General features: G+C 44.2%; 2 protein-coding genes across 4 annotated transcripts; both read right to left on the bottom strand.

Moving 5' to 3' along the window:
- Nucleotides 1-559: 559 nt before the first annotated feature.
- LOC121542977 (gamma-enolase-like) lies at nucleotides 560-8,224 on the bottom strand. Of its 2 annotated transcripts, none has more exons than XM_041852646.1 (11): nucleotides 8,147-8,224; nucleotides 7,015-7,100; nucleotides 6,692-6,787; nucleotides 6,291-6,349; nucleotides 6,075-6,144; nucleotides 5,791-5,924; nucleotides 5,241-5,463; nucleotides 2,814-3,011; nucleotides 1,646-1,847; nucleotides 883-1,050; nucleotides 560-749 (listed from the first exon to the last, which is right to left on the bottom strand). In XM_041852646.1, the coding sequence occupies exons 2-11, from the start codon at nucleotides 7,097-7,099 to the stop codon at nucleotides 680-682; spliced, it is 1,305 nt and encodes a 434-aa protein (XP_041708580.1). In that variant the 5' UTR covers nucleotide 7,100; nucleotides 8,147-8,224; the 3' UTR covers nucleotides 560-679. The 2 variants fall into 2 exon arrangements, with proteins under 2 accessions (XP_041708580.1, XP_041708579.1); XM_041852645.1 differs by lacking the exon at nucleotides 8,147-8,224 and adding an exon at nucleotides 8,009-8,111.
- A 3,012-nt stretch (nucleotides 8,225-11,236) lies between these two features.
- On the bottom strand, nucleotides 11,237-15,568 carry LOC121542990 (myeloid leukemia factor 2). Of its 2 annotated transcripts, none has more exons than XM_041852660.2 (8): nucleotides 14,884-15,568; nucleotides 13,827-13,938; nucleotides 13,446-13,481; nucleotides 13,260-13,313; nucleotides 12,879-13,007; nucleotides 12,579-12,738; nucleotides 12,193-12,407; nucleotides 11,237-11,705 (listed from the first exon to the last, which is right to left on the bottom strand). In XM_041852660.2, the coding sequence occupies exons 1-7, from the start codon at nucleotides 14,925-14,927 to the stop codon at nucleotides 12,196-12,198; spliced, it is 747 nt and encodes a 248-aa protein (XP_041708594.1). In that variant the 5' UTR covers nucleotides 14,928-15,568; the 3' UTR covers nucleotides 11,237-11,705; nucleotides 12,193-12,195. The 2 variants fall into 2 exon arrangements, with proteins under 2 accessions (XP_041708594.1, XP_041708593.1); XM_041852659.2 differs by having other exon boundaries at nucleotides 12,200-12,407.
- Nucleotides 15,569-17,521: the final 1,953 nt, after the last annotated feature.

Genomic DNA, 17,521 nt, shown 5'->3' with positions numbered 1-17,521 from the left:
AAGGGAAAATCAGGCAATTGAGGAAATTGAGATGGGAAAACTCTTTCAGGTAAAGGGAAGGAGAAAAGAGAGGGATGGAAAAGAACAAGGGAACAGGTAGAGGAATGTGCGTGTATGTTTTGAGAGAGAGGGAAATACTGCTTTGTGCACCACACTTATGTCTTGTTTAAAACCAATCAGCCCGGCTGCATTCTGCACTAGTCTCCAACTCATCATCTTATCAAACATGTAGCCTCCAATACATCAGTGCGTTCTAAGTGATTTAAAGGCTAATTCATATGAATGTGTTTTTCAGTGCATCTCTCTCTCTCTCTCTCTCTCTCTCTCTCTCTCTCTCTCTCTCTCTCTCTCTCTCTCTCTCTCTCTCTCTCTGTGTCTGTCTGTCTCTGCTTTACTTTTTAAGGGGGTAAGGGTTGATTATCGGTCTGCTCTCTCTCTGTCTGTCTGTCTTATTCAGTCTGTCTGTCTCTCTGTCCATCCGACCATATGTCTGTCTGACCTTCTATCTATCTGTCTGTCTGTCTGTCTGTCTGTCTGTCTGATGGATTCATTGTATGTATTTATGTATATCTGTCTGTGTACACCTGTGTCTGTCCATCTGTGTTAGTCTGTCTGTGCCCAGCAGTGATGTGATGTGTGTCTGTGATTCTGTGTCAGTGTCCGTCAACCCAGAGGAGCCTTAGAGGGCAGCGGGGTTCCGGAAGTTGTGCCCTGCGAAGCGAGCCTGGTCCCCTAACTCCTCCTCAATCCTAAGAGAGGATAAAGATGAAAAGAGGAAGATGGAGACCAGGAGAAAGACAAAGTGTTCAGAGAGGAACAGACAGACAGACAGTTATACAGACTCATACAACAACAACCACACACAGTAAGTAGGACACCAACCTCATGAGTTGATTGTATTTGGCCAGCCGCTCTGATCGACAGGGAGCTCCAGTCTTGATCTGTCCCGTGCAGAGGCCCACCACCAGATCAGCGATGAAGGTGTCCTCTGTCTCACCTGAGCGGTGGCTCACCATCACCCCCCAGCCATTCTCCTGAGCCAGCTTACACCTGGAGGACAGACAGAGAGAGATACACAGAGAGACAGACAGAGAGGGAGAGGGAGAGAGAGACAGATACAGAGATGGAGAGAGAGGGAGAGGGAGATATACACAGATAGACAGAGAGGGAGGGAGAGAGAGAGAGAAAGATACAGAGATGGAGAAAGAGGGAGAGATACACAGAGAGACAGAGAGGGAGAGAGAGAGAGACAGATACAGAGATGGAGAGAGAGGGAGAGACACAGAGAGACAGACAGAGAGGAGAGAGAGAGAGACAGCGACAGATACAGAGACGGAGAGAGAGGGAGAGACAGAGAGAGAGGGAGAGAGGGGGAGCGTGGTGGATGAGGTGAGTTCTCACCTTTACACTGTAAAACGCATTGAAAATCATTATATAAAGGTATGTATATAGGGTTTACAATAACATAAAACCTGCTCTAAAATCAATACACAATCTGCGTCCCAAATGGCAACCTACAGTATGTATTCCCTATATAGTGCACTACTTTTGTCCAGGGCCCATATAGCACTAGATCAAGAAAAGGGTGCCATTTTGGATACACTCTAAAAAGCGAATCTGGTCCACACTCCCCTCCCTGACTCACGCCTGGATGGCTTCGGTGACAGAGCCGATCTGGTTTACTTTGAGCAGCAGGCAGTTGCAGGCCCTCTCCTCCAGGGCACGCTCTATCCTCTTGGGGTTGGTGACGGTCAGGTCGTCCCCCACCACCTGGATCCCCACGGAGGCTGTCATCTGGGACCAGGCCGGCCAGTCATCCTGGTCAAATGGGTCCTCAATGGACACCACTGGAGGAGAGAGGGTGAGGAGGAATGTTAGTGAGTGTTTGTGTGTGCTGCAACCAAAACGCAGGTCTTGATGGAGAATAAGGGTAAGGACAGGGGGAGAATGAGGGTGACCTGGGGCCTTGCCTCTAGACACTGATCTAAGGACAGTTTTGCTTTTCAACCCCTAATGGTTAATGTTACAATTTCTGAGCAGTAGATTTTCCTAGATCTGTCCCTAAAGGAAAGATCTACCTAGAGTGAAGGAACTTACTCTACCATGTTAAGGAGTGTGTATGTGTGTGTTTGTGTCTGTGTCTGTGTCTATTCTAGCTTATTAAGGGGTGAATGATGGGAGTTGGTTGATTAGCTTAAGACCCACTCATGGCCCATGGTGGATGGGCTCAGAGGTACAGTGTGTCAGTCTTAATGGGGATTTCAATTACTGCCTCTGACTGGACACGCTATACTATCATCTCCCATATCTGCCATTACACTCTACACTCCTCAGAGAGAGAGAGAGAGAGAGAGAGAGAGAGAGAGAGAGAGAGAGAGAGAGAGAGAGAGAGAGAGAGAGAGAGAGAGAGAGAGAGAGAGAGAGAGAGAGAGAGAGAGAGAGAGAGAAGAGAGAGAGAGAGAGAGAGAGAGAGAGAGAGAGAGAGAGAGAGAGAGAGAGAGAGAGAGAGAGAGAGAGAGAGAGAGAGAGAGAGAGAGATTGGACGGCCTCCCCTCGTTTCCCGACAACAGTTAAGGAGGTTTTAATTATGTGCTACAGTGCACATTTGGCAAGGTGGGAGCTGCACTGATGTAGCCCTGTCCCCCATCACTGGTGCTTATCCATGTCTCTATGGCTGTGTGTGTGTGTGTGTGAGAGAGAGAGAGAGCTTCAGTACAAGACATCAGGGTTATCATCGGGAGGGGAGTAGCCTAGTCAAACATAGCATGGAACAATTAACCATGTTAGGGTGACAGGTACACACACACACACACCTGGGTAGTCATTGACGAAGCCCTGGTACATGTCGCAGAGCTCCTGGGCGCTAATGTGGCGGTCTGCGTTGGGCGGAGACTTGAAGTCCAGGTCGTACTTGCCCTCTTTGTAGAACTCAGAGGCTGCCACATCCATCCCGATCACCACCTTGTCTGTGAAGCCTGCCTTCTCAATGGCTGTCTTGATCAGCTCCAGGGCTGCACAGGACACAGGGACAGGACAGAGGGACAGGACAGAGGGACAGGACAGAGGGACAGGACACAGGGACAGGACAGAGGGACAGGACAAAGGGACAGGACAGAGGGACAGGACAAAGGGACAGGACAGAGGGACAGGACAAAGGGACAGGACAGAGGGACAGGACAGAGGGACAGGACAGAGGGACAGGACAAAGGGACAGGACAGAGGGACAGGACAGAGGGACAGGACAAAGGGACAGGACAGAGGGACAGGACAGAGGGACATGACAGAGGGACAGGACAGGACAGAGGGACAGGACAGAGGGACATGACAAAGGGACGGGACAGAGGGACAGGACAAAGGGACAGGACAAAGGGACGGGACCAAGGGACAGGACAGAGGGACAGGACAGAGGGACAGGACACAGGGACAGGACAGAGGGACAGGACACAGGGACAGGACAGAGAGACAGGGAAAGGGAGTGTGAAAAGAAAGGTGAGCAGGGAGAGGGGGTTGTTATAAAACAGTGAGTGATAAATCCAATGCTGGGGTACTGTGCTTGTCTTGCTCTGTCTCGGAAAGACAATGTGCTGTGTCTACCAGTTCGAAAACAACCACTGGCTCCCACCCCTTCAGTATTTCCAGTAATGTTGGAAATCTTGCCTACAGTGCATTCAGAAAGTATTCATACCCCTTGACTTATTCCACATTTTGTTATATTACAGCCTGAATTCAAAATGGATTAAATAGATTTTTATTCACACCCATCTACACATAATACCCCATAACGACAAAGTGAAAACATGTTTTTAGACATTTTTGCAAATTTGTTGAAAATGAAATACAGAAATATCTAATTTACATAAGTATTCACACCCCTGAGTCAATACGTGTTAGAATCACCTTTGGCAGCGATTACAGCTGTGAGTCTTTCTGGGTCAGTCTTTAAGAGCTTTGCACAGCTGGATTGTACAATATTTGCACATTATTCTTTTTACAATTCTTCAAGCTCTATCAAGTTGGTTGTTGATCATTGCTAGACAGCCATTTTCAAGTCTTGCCATAGATTTTCAAGACGATTTAAGTCAAAACTGTAACTTCAATGTCGTCTTGGTAAGCAACTCCAGTGTATATTTGGCCTTGTGTTTTAGGTTATTGTCCTGCTGGAAGGTCTGAAAGCAGACTGAACCAGGTTTTCCTCTAGGATTTTGCCTGTGCATAGCTCTATTTAGTTTCTTTTTATATAAAAAAAACTCCCTAGACCTTGAAGACAACAATCATAACCATAACATGATGCAGCCACCACCATGCTTGAAAATATGAAGAGTGATACTCAGTGATGTGTTGTGTTGGATTTGCCCCAAACATAACGCTTTGTATTCAGGACATTAAGTTAATTTCTTTGCCACATTTTTTGCCATTTTACTTAAGTGCCTTATTGCAAACAGGATGCATGTTTTGGAATATTTGTATTCTGTACAGGCTTCCTTCTTTTCACTCTGTCATTTAGGTTAGTATTGTGGAGTAACTACAATGTTGTTGATCCATCCTCAGTTTTCTCCTATCACAGCCATTAAACTCTGTAACTGTTTTAAAGTTTCCTTCCTCTCCAGTAACTGAGTTAGGAAGGATGCCTGTATCTTTGTAGTGACTGGGTGTATTGATACACCATCCAAAGTGTAATTAATAACTCCACCATGCTCAAAGTGATATTCAATGTCTGCTTTTTATATTTGTACCCATCTACCAATAGGTGCCCTTCTTTGCGAGGCATTGGAAAACCTCCCTGGTCTTTGTGGTTGAATCTGTGTTTGAAATGCACTGCTCGACTGAGGGAACTTACAGATAATTGTATGTGTGGGGTACAGAGACGAGGTAGTCATTCAAAAATCATGTTAAACACTATTATTGCACACAGAGTCCATGCAGCTTATTATGTGACTTGTTAAGCAAATTTTTACACCTGAACTCATTTCGACTTGCCATAACAAAGGGGTTGAATACTTATTGACTCAAGACATGTTAACATTTTGACATTTGGGGTAAATTTGTGTATAGGCCAAAGGCTGTAACACAATAAAATGTGGAAAAAGTCAAGGGGTGTGAATACTTTTTGAAGGCACTGTAAGCCAATTGGAAGGCTGTTTCCTTCCCATCTGAAAACACTGAAAGCTGAGGGTCTACAAAGGTTGTTTTCGGACCATGCAGTAGTGTCTTTGATATGTCTTTCCTCCTGTCTATCTCACCTTCAGTGTTCTCCAGTATGTTTGGGGCGAATCCCCCCTCGTCCCCCACGTTGGTGGCGTCCTGGCCATACTTCTCCTTGATCACTTCCCGCAGTGTCTGGTACAGCTCCGCCCCCACACGCACAGCGTCCCTGAAAGACTCCGCCCCTACAGGAAGTACCATGAACTCCTGCATGGCCAGCTTGTTGCCCGCATGAGAGCCCCCGTTGATGACGTTAAAGGCCTGAGGGAGAGGGGGACCAGGGGAGGAGAGGAGAGGGAGACATCAGTATTTGTCCATTTACAGCATTTATTCCTTTATCCAGTTGTTCCTTCATTCCTTTATCCAGTTGTTCCTTCATTCCTTTATCCAGTCGTTCCATCATTCCTTTATCCAATCATTCCTTCATCGAGTTGTTTCTTCATTCCTTTATTCATTCATTCAATGACAGAGACAACTGTCTGAAGCCTTCATCTTATCTTTTTTACAGAGTAGGCTATGGTTTTTGGTCAAATGTATTCTATGACAGTCAACTGAATACAAGTGAAAATGTAACGGTAATGAACTCACAGGAACTGGAAGCACTAGCTCTGTGTTTCCTGCCAGGTCAGCAATGTGACGGTACAGTGGGACACCTTTCTCTGCGGCACCAGCTTTGCATATGGCCAAGGACACACCCAGAATAGCATTGGCCCCGAACTGAGCTGAAGGGAGCAGAACGAATAGGTATGAATTAAGGGAAAGCTCAAATTGAAAAAGCACTGGTTAGAATAAAACATTCACACGCCAGCTCTTGAGACCAGGACTGGTCTAAGCTGGTGTCTCATACGTGGTTCATACAGGTTGTTACTTACACTTGTTCTCAGTGCCGTCCATCTCTATCATGATCTTGTCCAGTTTCTCCTGTTCCACCACACTGACCCCCTGCAACACAACACATCTTAGAGAGCTGATGAGACATCTTTCTCTCTTTCTCTCAGTTACAAATACGCCCAAACAAACACACTGCAACACAGGACACAACCCACACACACGCGCGGGCACACACACACGCTCACTACCGTACTCACCGACTGGATGAGGGAAGGACCAATGGTGTCATTGATGTGACCAACAGCCTTGAGCACACCTAGGAGAAGGAGGGATATAGTGAAGGATGAGAAGAAACAGGATGAAGAGGAGGAGGAGGAGGATACAGAGACAGGACATTAGAATGAAGAAAAGGCCACAGAAAAGTAGCTCATTCTGCATGTCACTCAGTCTAGTCATGTTCATTTTCCTCCTCACTGTGCTCTCATAAGTCAATATGGCTTACTGCCCATACCTCTCCTAGTGCCCATCCATCTCCTAGCACATTTATCTACCCCCCCTCCCCTCACTCACACACACACACACACACACACACACACACACACAACATACACACACACACACACACACACACCACACACACAGCTTCCTCAGCCCTCACCTTTGCCCTTGTAGCGGCTCTTGTCTCCATCTCTCAGCTCCAGGGCTTCATAGATGCCAGTAGACGCTCCGCTAGGCACAGCTGCCCTGAAGACACCTAGAAGGAGGAGGGAGAGATTTGAGGGAATGGAGGGGTGAGGGAACGAGCGAATGGAGGGTGAGGGAGGGGAAGACAGAGGGGGGAGGGAATGGAAGGGATGAGGAAACGAGGGAATGGAGGGGTGAAGGATAGAGAGGTGAGGAAAAAACACATTAGCCAGTTGATAATGGAATATCACAAATAATCACACCATGTAGCGATAATGAAAATTGCCAGTGTCTCACCTTTGTCAGTGTGCAGGTCCACTTCCACTGTGGGGTTCCCCCTGGAGTCCAGGATCTCCCTGGCAACAATGTTCACTATCGACATCCTGTGGGGAACACACACACAGACACACACACACACACACACACACACACACAGTCAGAGGCAAATATAATACACATACAATTCATTCTCACCTCTAACAGACACGCACACACGTACACACACACACGTACACACACACACACACACACACAGCACCTTTCATCCTCTCTTGTAGCACATACAGTACACGCACCACCCCTCCAGCCATGTTCTAACACAGCCATGTTCTAACACAGCCATGTTCTAACACAGCCTTGTTCTAACACAGCCATGTTCTAACACAGCCTTGTTCTAACACAGCCATGTTCTAACACGGCCTTGTTCTAACACGGCCTTGTTCTAACACAGCAGAGGGATTTCTGCATTACCAAAACAAGCTTGAGAATAAGGGGGAGAAAGATGAGAGGAGCAAGGGAACGGTGGTAGAGATGATTAAATTATTAAACCCCCCTTTGGCCAGAATGATGAATATTCTGAGATGGGGAATAGAGAGTGGGACAGACAGAGGAAGACACAGACAGAATGAGAGATTAAAATGACCTCTAAAATGTATTTGCCGGAGACATAAACATGAGGACAGGCTTAAATAGACAATATAGAGAAGACTTTTACTCTCGCTCTCTCTCTCTCTCTCTCTCTCTCTCTCTCTCTCACACACACACACACACACACACACCCAACTGGCACACACTGACGCATAGTCAGGAAGTAAATGTTGTGAAACAGATGCACTCTAAGCATATACAGTGACACACACCACACCGCAATTGACAGGCCAACTATCAAACACATTCAACACCGAACCATGGACTAGTAGGACACACACACAATGCCCCGTCATTCCTTGACACACACACACACACGGTCAGTGAGTTCACACACATAAGCTGATGCAATTTAGAATGGTACCTGTGCTGTGTAGGCAAGGACTAATCAGAGGATATGGGCCGGTGGAGGGATGAAATGAAGAGAGCAGAGAGACAGAGGAGAAGAGACTGAGAAGGATGGAGAGGAAGGAAGGAATAAATGTATCTTGTTTTCCATTACCTGCAGTCTGTGTGAAGCCTGGTAGGGAAAGTGAGAGAATGTGAGCGAATGAGAGAGAAGGGGCGCAGGGAGGAGGTAGGAAAGGGGAGGGGGGTGAGAACGTGCGACAGACGGGGGAGGGGGAACGCGCAAGTTATTGGAAGATGCAGAGGAAAGGGGAGGGAGTGAGACTGGATCAAGGAGACAAAAAGAGGAGAGGAGAGAAGGATTCAGCATAGCAGCAGTAGGCACCGAAAAAGAGGGGTTGTGTGTGTTATGTTTTTGGCATGTGATACAAAACACAATCCCCCACAACCCCCCTGTCCCATCCCGTTATGACACAGTCAACACACTGCACCACAGCAACACAGCTACAGCCCTAGGCACTGATGCTCAGTATATTGGCAAACACAAAAATTACACATTCATTTATGCATACATTTGCTGGAACAATATTTTCCGCAGATGTCATGAGTACTAGTCAGCAGTGATGTAAGCCCTGATAAGCTCACATACACAGAGAACAGGCAGAAACAGACGGCAGGGTTGGCAGGAGTGCATGTTGGGACATACTGTGGGATGCATGGGCTTAGCTTGCTGTGTGTATCTGCTAGCAAGAACATACTGGAGGATGCATTCACTTAGTTAGCATTAGCATTCATCTTCCAAGACATGCTGCAGGCTGCAGAAATCTGTTAGTATGGCTATCAGCTTTGTATAGATATGTGGATTGGCCTTGAATAGACTGTAGTGACCAAACTGTAGGTTGTATTTGGATTAGCCTTAGCATGCACAGTATAGGAGGGGAGACATTGAACTCCCTGTAGTCCAGGATAGATGGCCATATGAAATAGATACAGTGCCTTGCAAAAGAAACACATTTGGCAGTGATTATAGCTGTGAGCCTTCTTGGGTAAGTCTAAGAGCTTTGCACACCTGGATTGTGCAATATTAGCCTATTATTCTTTTCATAATTCTTCAAGCTCTGTCAAGATGTTGGGGGTCATGGCTAGACAGCAATTTTCAAGTTTTGCCATACATTTTCATGCATATTTAAGTCAAAACTGTAACTTGGCCACTCAGAAACATTCACTGTCTTATTGGTAAGCAACTCCAGTGTAGATTTGGCCTTGTGTTGTAGGTTATTGTCCTGCTGAAAGGTGAATTCCTCTCTCAGTGTCTGGTGTAAAGCAGACTAAAGCAAGTTTTCCTCTAGGATTTTGCCTGTGCTTAGCTCCATCCTGTTTCTTTTTATCCTGAAAAACTCCACAGTATTTGCCGATGTCAAGCATACCCATACCATGATGCAGCCACCACCATGCTTGAAAATAAGGAGGCAGTTACTCAGTGATGTGTTGTGTTGGCTCTGCATTTAGGCCAAAAAGTGTATTACTTTAGTGCCTTGTTGCGTACAATATGTAGGCCCCGTGTAGCTCAGTTGGTAGAGCATGGCGCTTGCAACGCCAAGGTTGTGGGTTCGATTCCTACAGGGGGCCAGTATGAAAATGTATGCACTCACTAACTATAAGTCGCTCTGGATAAGAGCGTCTGCTAAAATGTAATTTGGATGTTTAGGAATATTTTCATTCTGTATATTTGTATTCTTCTTTTCACTCTGTCATTTAAAGTAATTATTGTGGAGTCACTACAATGTTGTTGATCCATCCTCAGTTTTCTCCCATCACATCTATTGAACTGTTTTAAAATCACCAATGGCCTCATGGTAACATCCCTGAGCAGTTTCATTCCTGTCCTGCAGCTCAGTTCAGAAGGATGACTATCTTTGATGTGTCTGGGTGGTTTAATACATAATCCACAGCATAATTATTAACTTGACTATGCTTAAAGAGATATTTAATGTCTGATTTGTTATTGTTACCCATCAACCAATCCCTACCCTTCTTTGAGGCTTTCAAAAAGATCCCTGGTCTTTGTAGTTGAATCTGTGCTTGTAATTCAATATTTGACTGAGGGACCTTACAGTTGTTGTATGCATGGGGGACAGAGGAAGGGTTAGTCATTAAAAAATCATGTCAACCCCTATTATTTCACACAGTGAGTCCTTGTAACTTATGTGATTTATTAAGCAAAATGTTACTCCTGAACTAATTTACAGTTGCCTAAACAAATGGGTTGAATACTTACGCAACGAACATATTTTAGTTATCACATCTTTATTCATCTTAAAAAAAAAAAAAATCTTCCACTTTGACATTACAGAGTATTTTGAGTAGATTGACAAAAAAAGACAATTAAATCAATCAATTTTAAACCCACTTTGTAACAATAAAATGTGAAGCAATCCAAGAGGTCTGAATAATTTTGCAAGGCACTGTATGTGAATGAAGGCAGGAAATAGAGGACCAGGGCCAGCTATCTAGTGATGTCACTTAACAGGATACAGAGATGAAAGATGGAGAACAAACAATAAATCACACAAGGCAGCGGGATACAGGACCTCAGGGATGGAGGTGACAATTATGGAAGAGAGGGGGGGGGGGTAGATATCCAGAGGGAATGTGCCAAAGGAATGGGCGGAGGGCAGGGAAGATTTTGATTGGCTTCTTCTCTGGTGCGTTCCATCTGGATGTCATATGACCATCTGCAGCTATTCTGACACTAGGTAGTGAGAGCACGAGTTTACACACGCAAGAGAGTGAGTGTGTGGGGATGCGAGTATGTATGAAGGGATGGACTGTGCCATAAGACTAATACGATTTACTGTGGCATTTATAATAGAAACAAACTGTCCGGATGGAAAGGCATGCTGAATAATGAACAGATTCAACAGCAAAAGAAAAATACAACAAAGTAACATTTTCATATGCACCAGGGTTGGGATCAACTCCACTTCAATTCTACCAATTCAGGAAGTAAACTGAAATTCCAATTCCCATGGCTTTTCAACAACGAAAATGTGTATTGGAATGTCAGTTTACTTCCTACCTCGAAATGGAATTTCAGACAAGAGACTGTATAAAGCTAGAAAAACAGCAGCAAACTCCACTGCTCCAATACCACCTTTAGTAATATCAGTCTTCGCCAGGTCAAAACCTGTTCTAAAAACATAACCCATCCACTCACTATTCCATGACAAACCACAACACAGTGTGCAATTATCTAACAATGTTTAATGTTTGTTTTCATTAATTAGTTTAGTCAACAGTATACAATTCAATTCACAGACACACTAGTGTCTACACAAACATATATGGACTGTACAGCACGTGTGTAGTATGTAGTGTGGCAATGTATATATATTTATATAGTGAGGTGGGCAATTAACGCATGTAAAGTTGGAGGGTGGCTCTATATACAACTTGAGTGTGAGTAATCATGTGTGTGCATGTGTATGTGAACGGTAACAGCAGAGGTTGAACCATAATTACAGGTATTGAGTGTGTTGGGTTCTGATGTGTGTGTGTGTGTGTTAAATGTATAGTTTTTATATAGACAGTCCCATCATATCAAACATCTTGACGGTCAGTCGTGACCCTCTTCTCCCTTCTTCGTTCACAGCATCAGGCAGATCCCCCTCGGTCTCCTCTCCATCCTTCTGCTCACCTTTCACCCCTGACCCCTGGCAGGAGAGAACACATGACATCAGTGGCTTCTTGTCACTCGTCTCCTCCACTGATCTGAAAACACTGGCTATGTCCATCAGACCACAAAAGCAAGATGTATGGAGGATTCTTACTGGGAATGAGCTTTTGCCTGTCCAGTTGTTTAAAGTCAGAGCAGATGGAGGAGTGGTGTAACATAAACCACTGTATACTATTGAGATACACCCATTGACCCCAGACAGGCTAACAACTGGGACAGGATCAGTTCCAGACTGATCTCATCTGTTCCCTGGACTTTATTGACTCCCCTAGTGGATTATTTGAAAGGACTGGATCGGGATTGCCATAAGCAAAGACCATATATCAAGTTGATGCCTATCCACTACTTTTAGATCAACAAAGGGTACAGGAATTGATTTGGGACTGTGCTGTCCACCGTACACACACACTTTTACAAAACACACACAAAGACAGACATGCACACACAGGTCATGCTCCTCCTACCTCTCACCAGTCGTAGCGGGGGCGAGTTGCAGGTGGGGGGTGTCTGGGGGACTCGTGGCGAGGGGTGGGCGGAGACGAGGAGCTGGGTGGGGCGGCGAGGGCCAGCTGTTGCCCCCCTGCCCTCCTGTCCCGGCCGTAGTCTATCCCCCGCGCGTTTGGGGGAGGGTACCTTCCGGCCGTGCTCCTCCACTCTTCATTGAAGGCAGCAGCCTCACCTGAGAGAGGGACAGGGGAGGGGGGGGGGTCAGAAACCTGGCCAGACGTACCTCTAACCAGGCAAGTCTAGCAATGGAAACAAACAGTTGTAAATACAGCCACTAAGCCTCCATGTGCATTTTTTCACCAAAGGAACCGTAGTGAGTAGCACAGGTAGCTCCATGACTTACTCTCCTCCAGGTTGATGAAGTCCTGCCGTTCTTCGCGGTCGCCCGTGTGGCGGTTTCGGGAGCGTTCCATCACGTGACCGCGGTCCCAGATGTGGTGGCCGATGGCCAGGCGCTCCAAGCCGCTCTCGCTGTCACGCATTGATTGGCGCGTCTCGCGAATCTGAGGGGAGGAGGAAGTAGTGTTCAGCAGGGAGCTGGTAGTAGAGGACAGTAGCTCTGGAGGACTGGGGTTGTAAACCCCTAATGAAAAATGTACATGCAATCACAGCAGTAGATGCAATTTGGCCCACTCTCTCTTACCCCTCCAGGTGCAGTCCTTAGTTCGCTGGTCTGCTGGTAGACTTTAGGGGCTCCCATGTCTGAGGAGGAGTAAGAGATGACTGTGGAGGAAGAGAACGTCTGACAGTTTGGCGAACCCGACATTCTGTCCTAAAGGGAAAGAAGATAAACATAATCCAGCTAGACAAGATGTGTTAAGTTTCAACCACTGTGAACTCCTGTTGGGTCTTTGCTTTAGGCTGAGTTGTTGCTGGGTCACAAAACATTAACTATAAAATGTTTTTTTTTGTGGATGCAGAGAATCTCCATTGAGGGTGTTTTTAAGCCCAGGCACAGGTTTGATCTGGATCTGGGAAAGCAGCAAGGTGAGGGAATACCAGGAGTCTTTCTGGACATACTCACCATGTTCTCCATCATTCCTCCCATCATCCCAAACATGTCCATGAAGCCTCCTCCCTGGGGAAGGAACACATGAGGAAGTCAGTTATCTGATTCTGAAATTGAGAATTAGTTTTAAACATATTGGAACAGGGCCTTGGGTGCTAAGAAGCAGAGAGAACATCTTGACACGCAGGGACAAGGACTCACCATTCCCATCATTCCAAACGGCTGCAGGGCTCCAGCCTGAAAAGCAGTAGGAGGTTATTTAACAGCAGCCAACAAATATGCAGTAACAACGCAGTGTGGCATGAAGTACTATAAAATTAGTCTACACTATATATAATCAAAGGGGAAATAGCTATGGTGTGTTTTATACCTACCAGGGTTGGGTCAATTCCATTTTAATTCCATTCAATTCAAAAAGTAAACCTAACTCCAATTCAAATTCTAATGTTTACTCATTGAAGAACATTTGAATTGTAGTGTACTTCCTGAATTTGAAATGGAATTGACCCCAACATCACACACTTACTAGAGATACACACAGAATAGTGACTGACTCGCTCTCTCTCTCACATGCACACACACCTGAAGGTGGGGTGCACGGGGAGGCTGAATCTGCGGGCTGAGGGGGAAAGGTTCGTAGCCAAACGACCCAAACAGACTCCTCATCTGTTGCCTGTGGGCTGCGAATGGATCCCTATAAAACAGAAACAACTTCTCACTGAGGGTACAGACCATGAAAACACACACACACACACAGTAGTGAATAAGGAAAGGGGTTGCTGACATTATCGTGAACACTCAGGTGAGAAATCCACTGGTTTCCAGGTGTATTTTTGACCATGATTACTCATCATAAAATGAGAATATAAGGGGTAAACACATGTACTTATGTAAAAAATAATAAGCTAGACATAACCATGATCCAAGCCGTGATATAGTTTGGTAATTGGTATTTTCGGATCCCCATTAGCTGATGCAAAAGCAGCAGCTATTCTTCCTGGGGTCCACACAAAACATGACATAATACATTACATTAATAGACAAGAACAGCTCAAGGACAGAACTAAATACTTTTTTTTTTTTTAAAGGCACACGTAGCCTACATATCAATACATACACACAAACTATCTAGGTCAAATAGGGGAGAGGCGTTGTGCCGTGAGGTGTTGCTTTATCTGTTTTTTGAAACCAGGTTTGCTGTTTATTTGAGCAATATGAGATGGAACGGAGTTCCATGCAATAATGGCTCTATATAATACTGTATGCTTTCTTGAATTTGGGGACTGTGAAAAGATCCCTGGTGGCATGTCTGGTGGGGTAAGTGTGTGTGTCAGAGCTGTGTTTAAGTTGACTATGCAAACAATTTGGAATTTTCAACACATTCATGTTTCTTATAAAAAGAAGTGATGCAATCAGTCTCTCCTCAACTCTTAGCCAAGAGAGACAGGCATGCATATTATTTATTTAGCTATATGATGTATGTAGTTACCTAATATATTCTGGCTGCCTGGCTACACATGGTGGCAGGAGATTAGGCCTTTAAATCTCAGAACAAACAACGACAATAACTTGAATCATTAAAGTGAGTATAAAACCAAGACATGCAGTTCGCTTGGATAAAAGACAATACGATACTCACATCATGTAAGGGTTGTCATCCACGTCATTTAAATATCGAAACATGGTGTTTTGGTTTGCTAATTAAGCTAGCTGGGGCTAGCTAAAAACGTCGTTTCTTCGGGCCTCAGTACAAAAAATAATGTAAGAGGACAGTAAATGTTCGACCTCTCATTCAGATATTTCGACACTTCTCTAGCACTGCGTACCGACGGACAATAGTGAGAAATGTGCAGCAGTATTGTTAGCAAGCTAGCTAGCCACCTAGCATTCGTGTTAGGAAACTAGCCTGAAAACTAGCTTACAAATCAAACGTTGGAAATGAGCCCCTTAAAGCAGACTTATTTGCCGATAGAAAGTCTTATATTGCTCACGCCTAAGTACAACTTAAAACATTGGCTAGGTTTTTCCTAGCAAGAGATAGCTAGCTAGCTATTTTTCCACTGTTGATTGCACATGAAAACGGAAGTCAAGCTGACAAAGGAAGCCAAAACGTCAGGAATCCAAAGGAAGAAAGATGTTGTCTCCACAATTTTTCAACAACCTGACCGTTACAAACGCCTCTCTTTTGTGCAAAACATGCACCTATCCGTTCAGAAGCCGTGACGCTAAATGTCACCGAATAAAAAACAAATGACCCTGCAAAACGCCAGTAGCCCGCAAGCTAGAATTAAGCGAAATGTCAATAAAAAAAAAAGGGGGGAGGCAACATCCGGAAATGACGCAGCCTAGTCGACAATGAGGATAGAATGCAAGAAGGGCAACATGCCTTGCCCTTGCTAATGTGTAATATCTGTCAACGAATGTCACTTCTTTGGCATCTATTTAGATTTTTTTATTTTATTGTATTTGTATTGAATGTCACTAAAAAGAGCAGGTGACAGGGGTGTCATTATGTCACTGGTTGACATAAGTGATCTAGAGCTTCAAATCATCATCAACTATCTTTTTTTTCTAAAGCATAGTCTTGATCTGACTGTAAAAACATAACATTTTAAAACAAGGCTCAAAAACAACTTTAGGAATCAAAATATTGCCAAAAGTTACAGAAATGTGAGAACATTGCGCTCTACAGGCCTTGCTTTTGAGGATCAAACTACTGTTGCATGCATGCTCAAAAGTTGTGGCAACTGTCAAACATGTTTTTGAAGTTTCAACTTAATGTCACGTGCACAAGTACAGTGAAATGCCTTCTTGCAATCTCCAAACCCAACAATTCAGTCATCAATATAGCACTACAAATAACATAAGCTAGAACAAAAACACATACAAATAAGAAGAACACAAGAAAGTAAGAAGCTTTCTTGTGCATTCAGAAAGTATTCAGACCTCTTGACTTTTTCCACATTGTTACGTTTACAAGTATTCTAGAAATGGATTAAAAATAATAAACTGTTCGATTAATTTGGATTTTAAGAATAATGACTAAAGGATTTCACCCCAAACACAGTATAAATGTTAGAATTATCATGTAGTGTCAACCCACTAACAGAGGGGGCGGTACTAACCATTCAAGGGGGAAGGCGAAACTGTTTAGGAAAAGTCACCTAAAGGTGGGAGGAGTCAAGTCCAAGAGGTATAAAATCGTCTGTTTGTGTCATTGGTGGAGAGCTCTCTCCATGAATAAAAATACAGATAAGACTTGTGGGTTGTGGACTTTGAATCATTGATGATTAAAACCAGAGCCTTACAACCTCTGGTAATGATTCAAGCTTAGGTTGAATTAGAGATATAAATTCACATGACAGATTGGTCCTTCTCAGCGGAGCTTAATACATCTTTATCGTTCTAAAGACACCGAACCGCGTTGCACGGGCGGGTGATAGCATCCGTAAAAAGAGTCCTGGCCTTCGACGTTAAGGTTATAAACAGGCCGGTGATTAATACTCTTTATGAACGATAAAGAACGTTAACAAGTTTGAAAAAACGCTTTTCAGACTGCGCAAGAGGTCACGTTTGGGGTAATTTTTATTCATGGATTTTGGTAAAAATGATTTTGAACTTTGAGAATAAGTGATTCTTGTATGAGGGCAGAGAATAGTTACCAAAGTCAAAGGAAGTAATAACTTATTCCCTGAAACAGGGAGGGTCCATGAATTGACCCTAGGTAAATAGCCTATTACCAGAATAATCTAGTCGAAATGACAAGGGAATTTAAGGCCATCACCACAATGTAAACTAGTTTTTTTATTGAGACTGTACTGGGTACAGTTTTACGAATAAAACAGGGGATGATTTCCAGTACGTGTGCTATGGATAAACGTGGTCAAAAGTCGCGTATACGACTGTGAGATTGCATGAACTCTGTGTGTTTCATGAAACTAGAGCAGTTACGACCTCTATAAGGTTTCAAAATAGGTTTAGCAAATGATTGTATAATGTTGTGTACGTGTAGGAGACTTAAGAAGATCCATCAGTATCGTGATAATTATTTCTAGGAAGGAGCTAAAAAAATGGTGAGAAAAAAATGGTTATACGACCCCTTTCTTCAAGGAAACCGTAGTTTTTAAATAAAAGCTCTGGGTTCCAAGAAAGTTAAATAATTTTAAATGGTTAAATTGCAAAAGCAAATCATTGGCTCAAAAGACGCTACTAAAATAATAGCTCCTATAACAATAATTCTGGGAATTATTACTAAAGGGGGGATTTTTATTTTTCCG

Source organism: Coregonus clupeaformis, chromosome 29 (genome assembly GCF_020615455.1).
Source record: "Coregonus clupeaformis isolate EN_2021a chromosome 29, ASM2061545v1, whole genome shotgun sequence".
In the NCBI taxonomy this organism is placed as follows: domain Eukaryota; kingdom Metazoa; phylum Chordata; class Actinopteri; order Salmoniformes; family Salmonidae; genus Coregonus; species Coregonus clupeaformis.
This window is presented reverse-complemented; position numbering and strand designations above follow the sequence as displayed.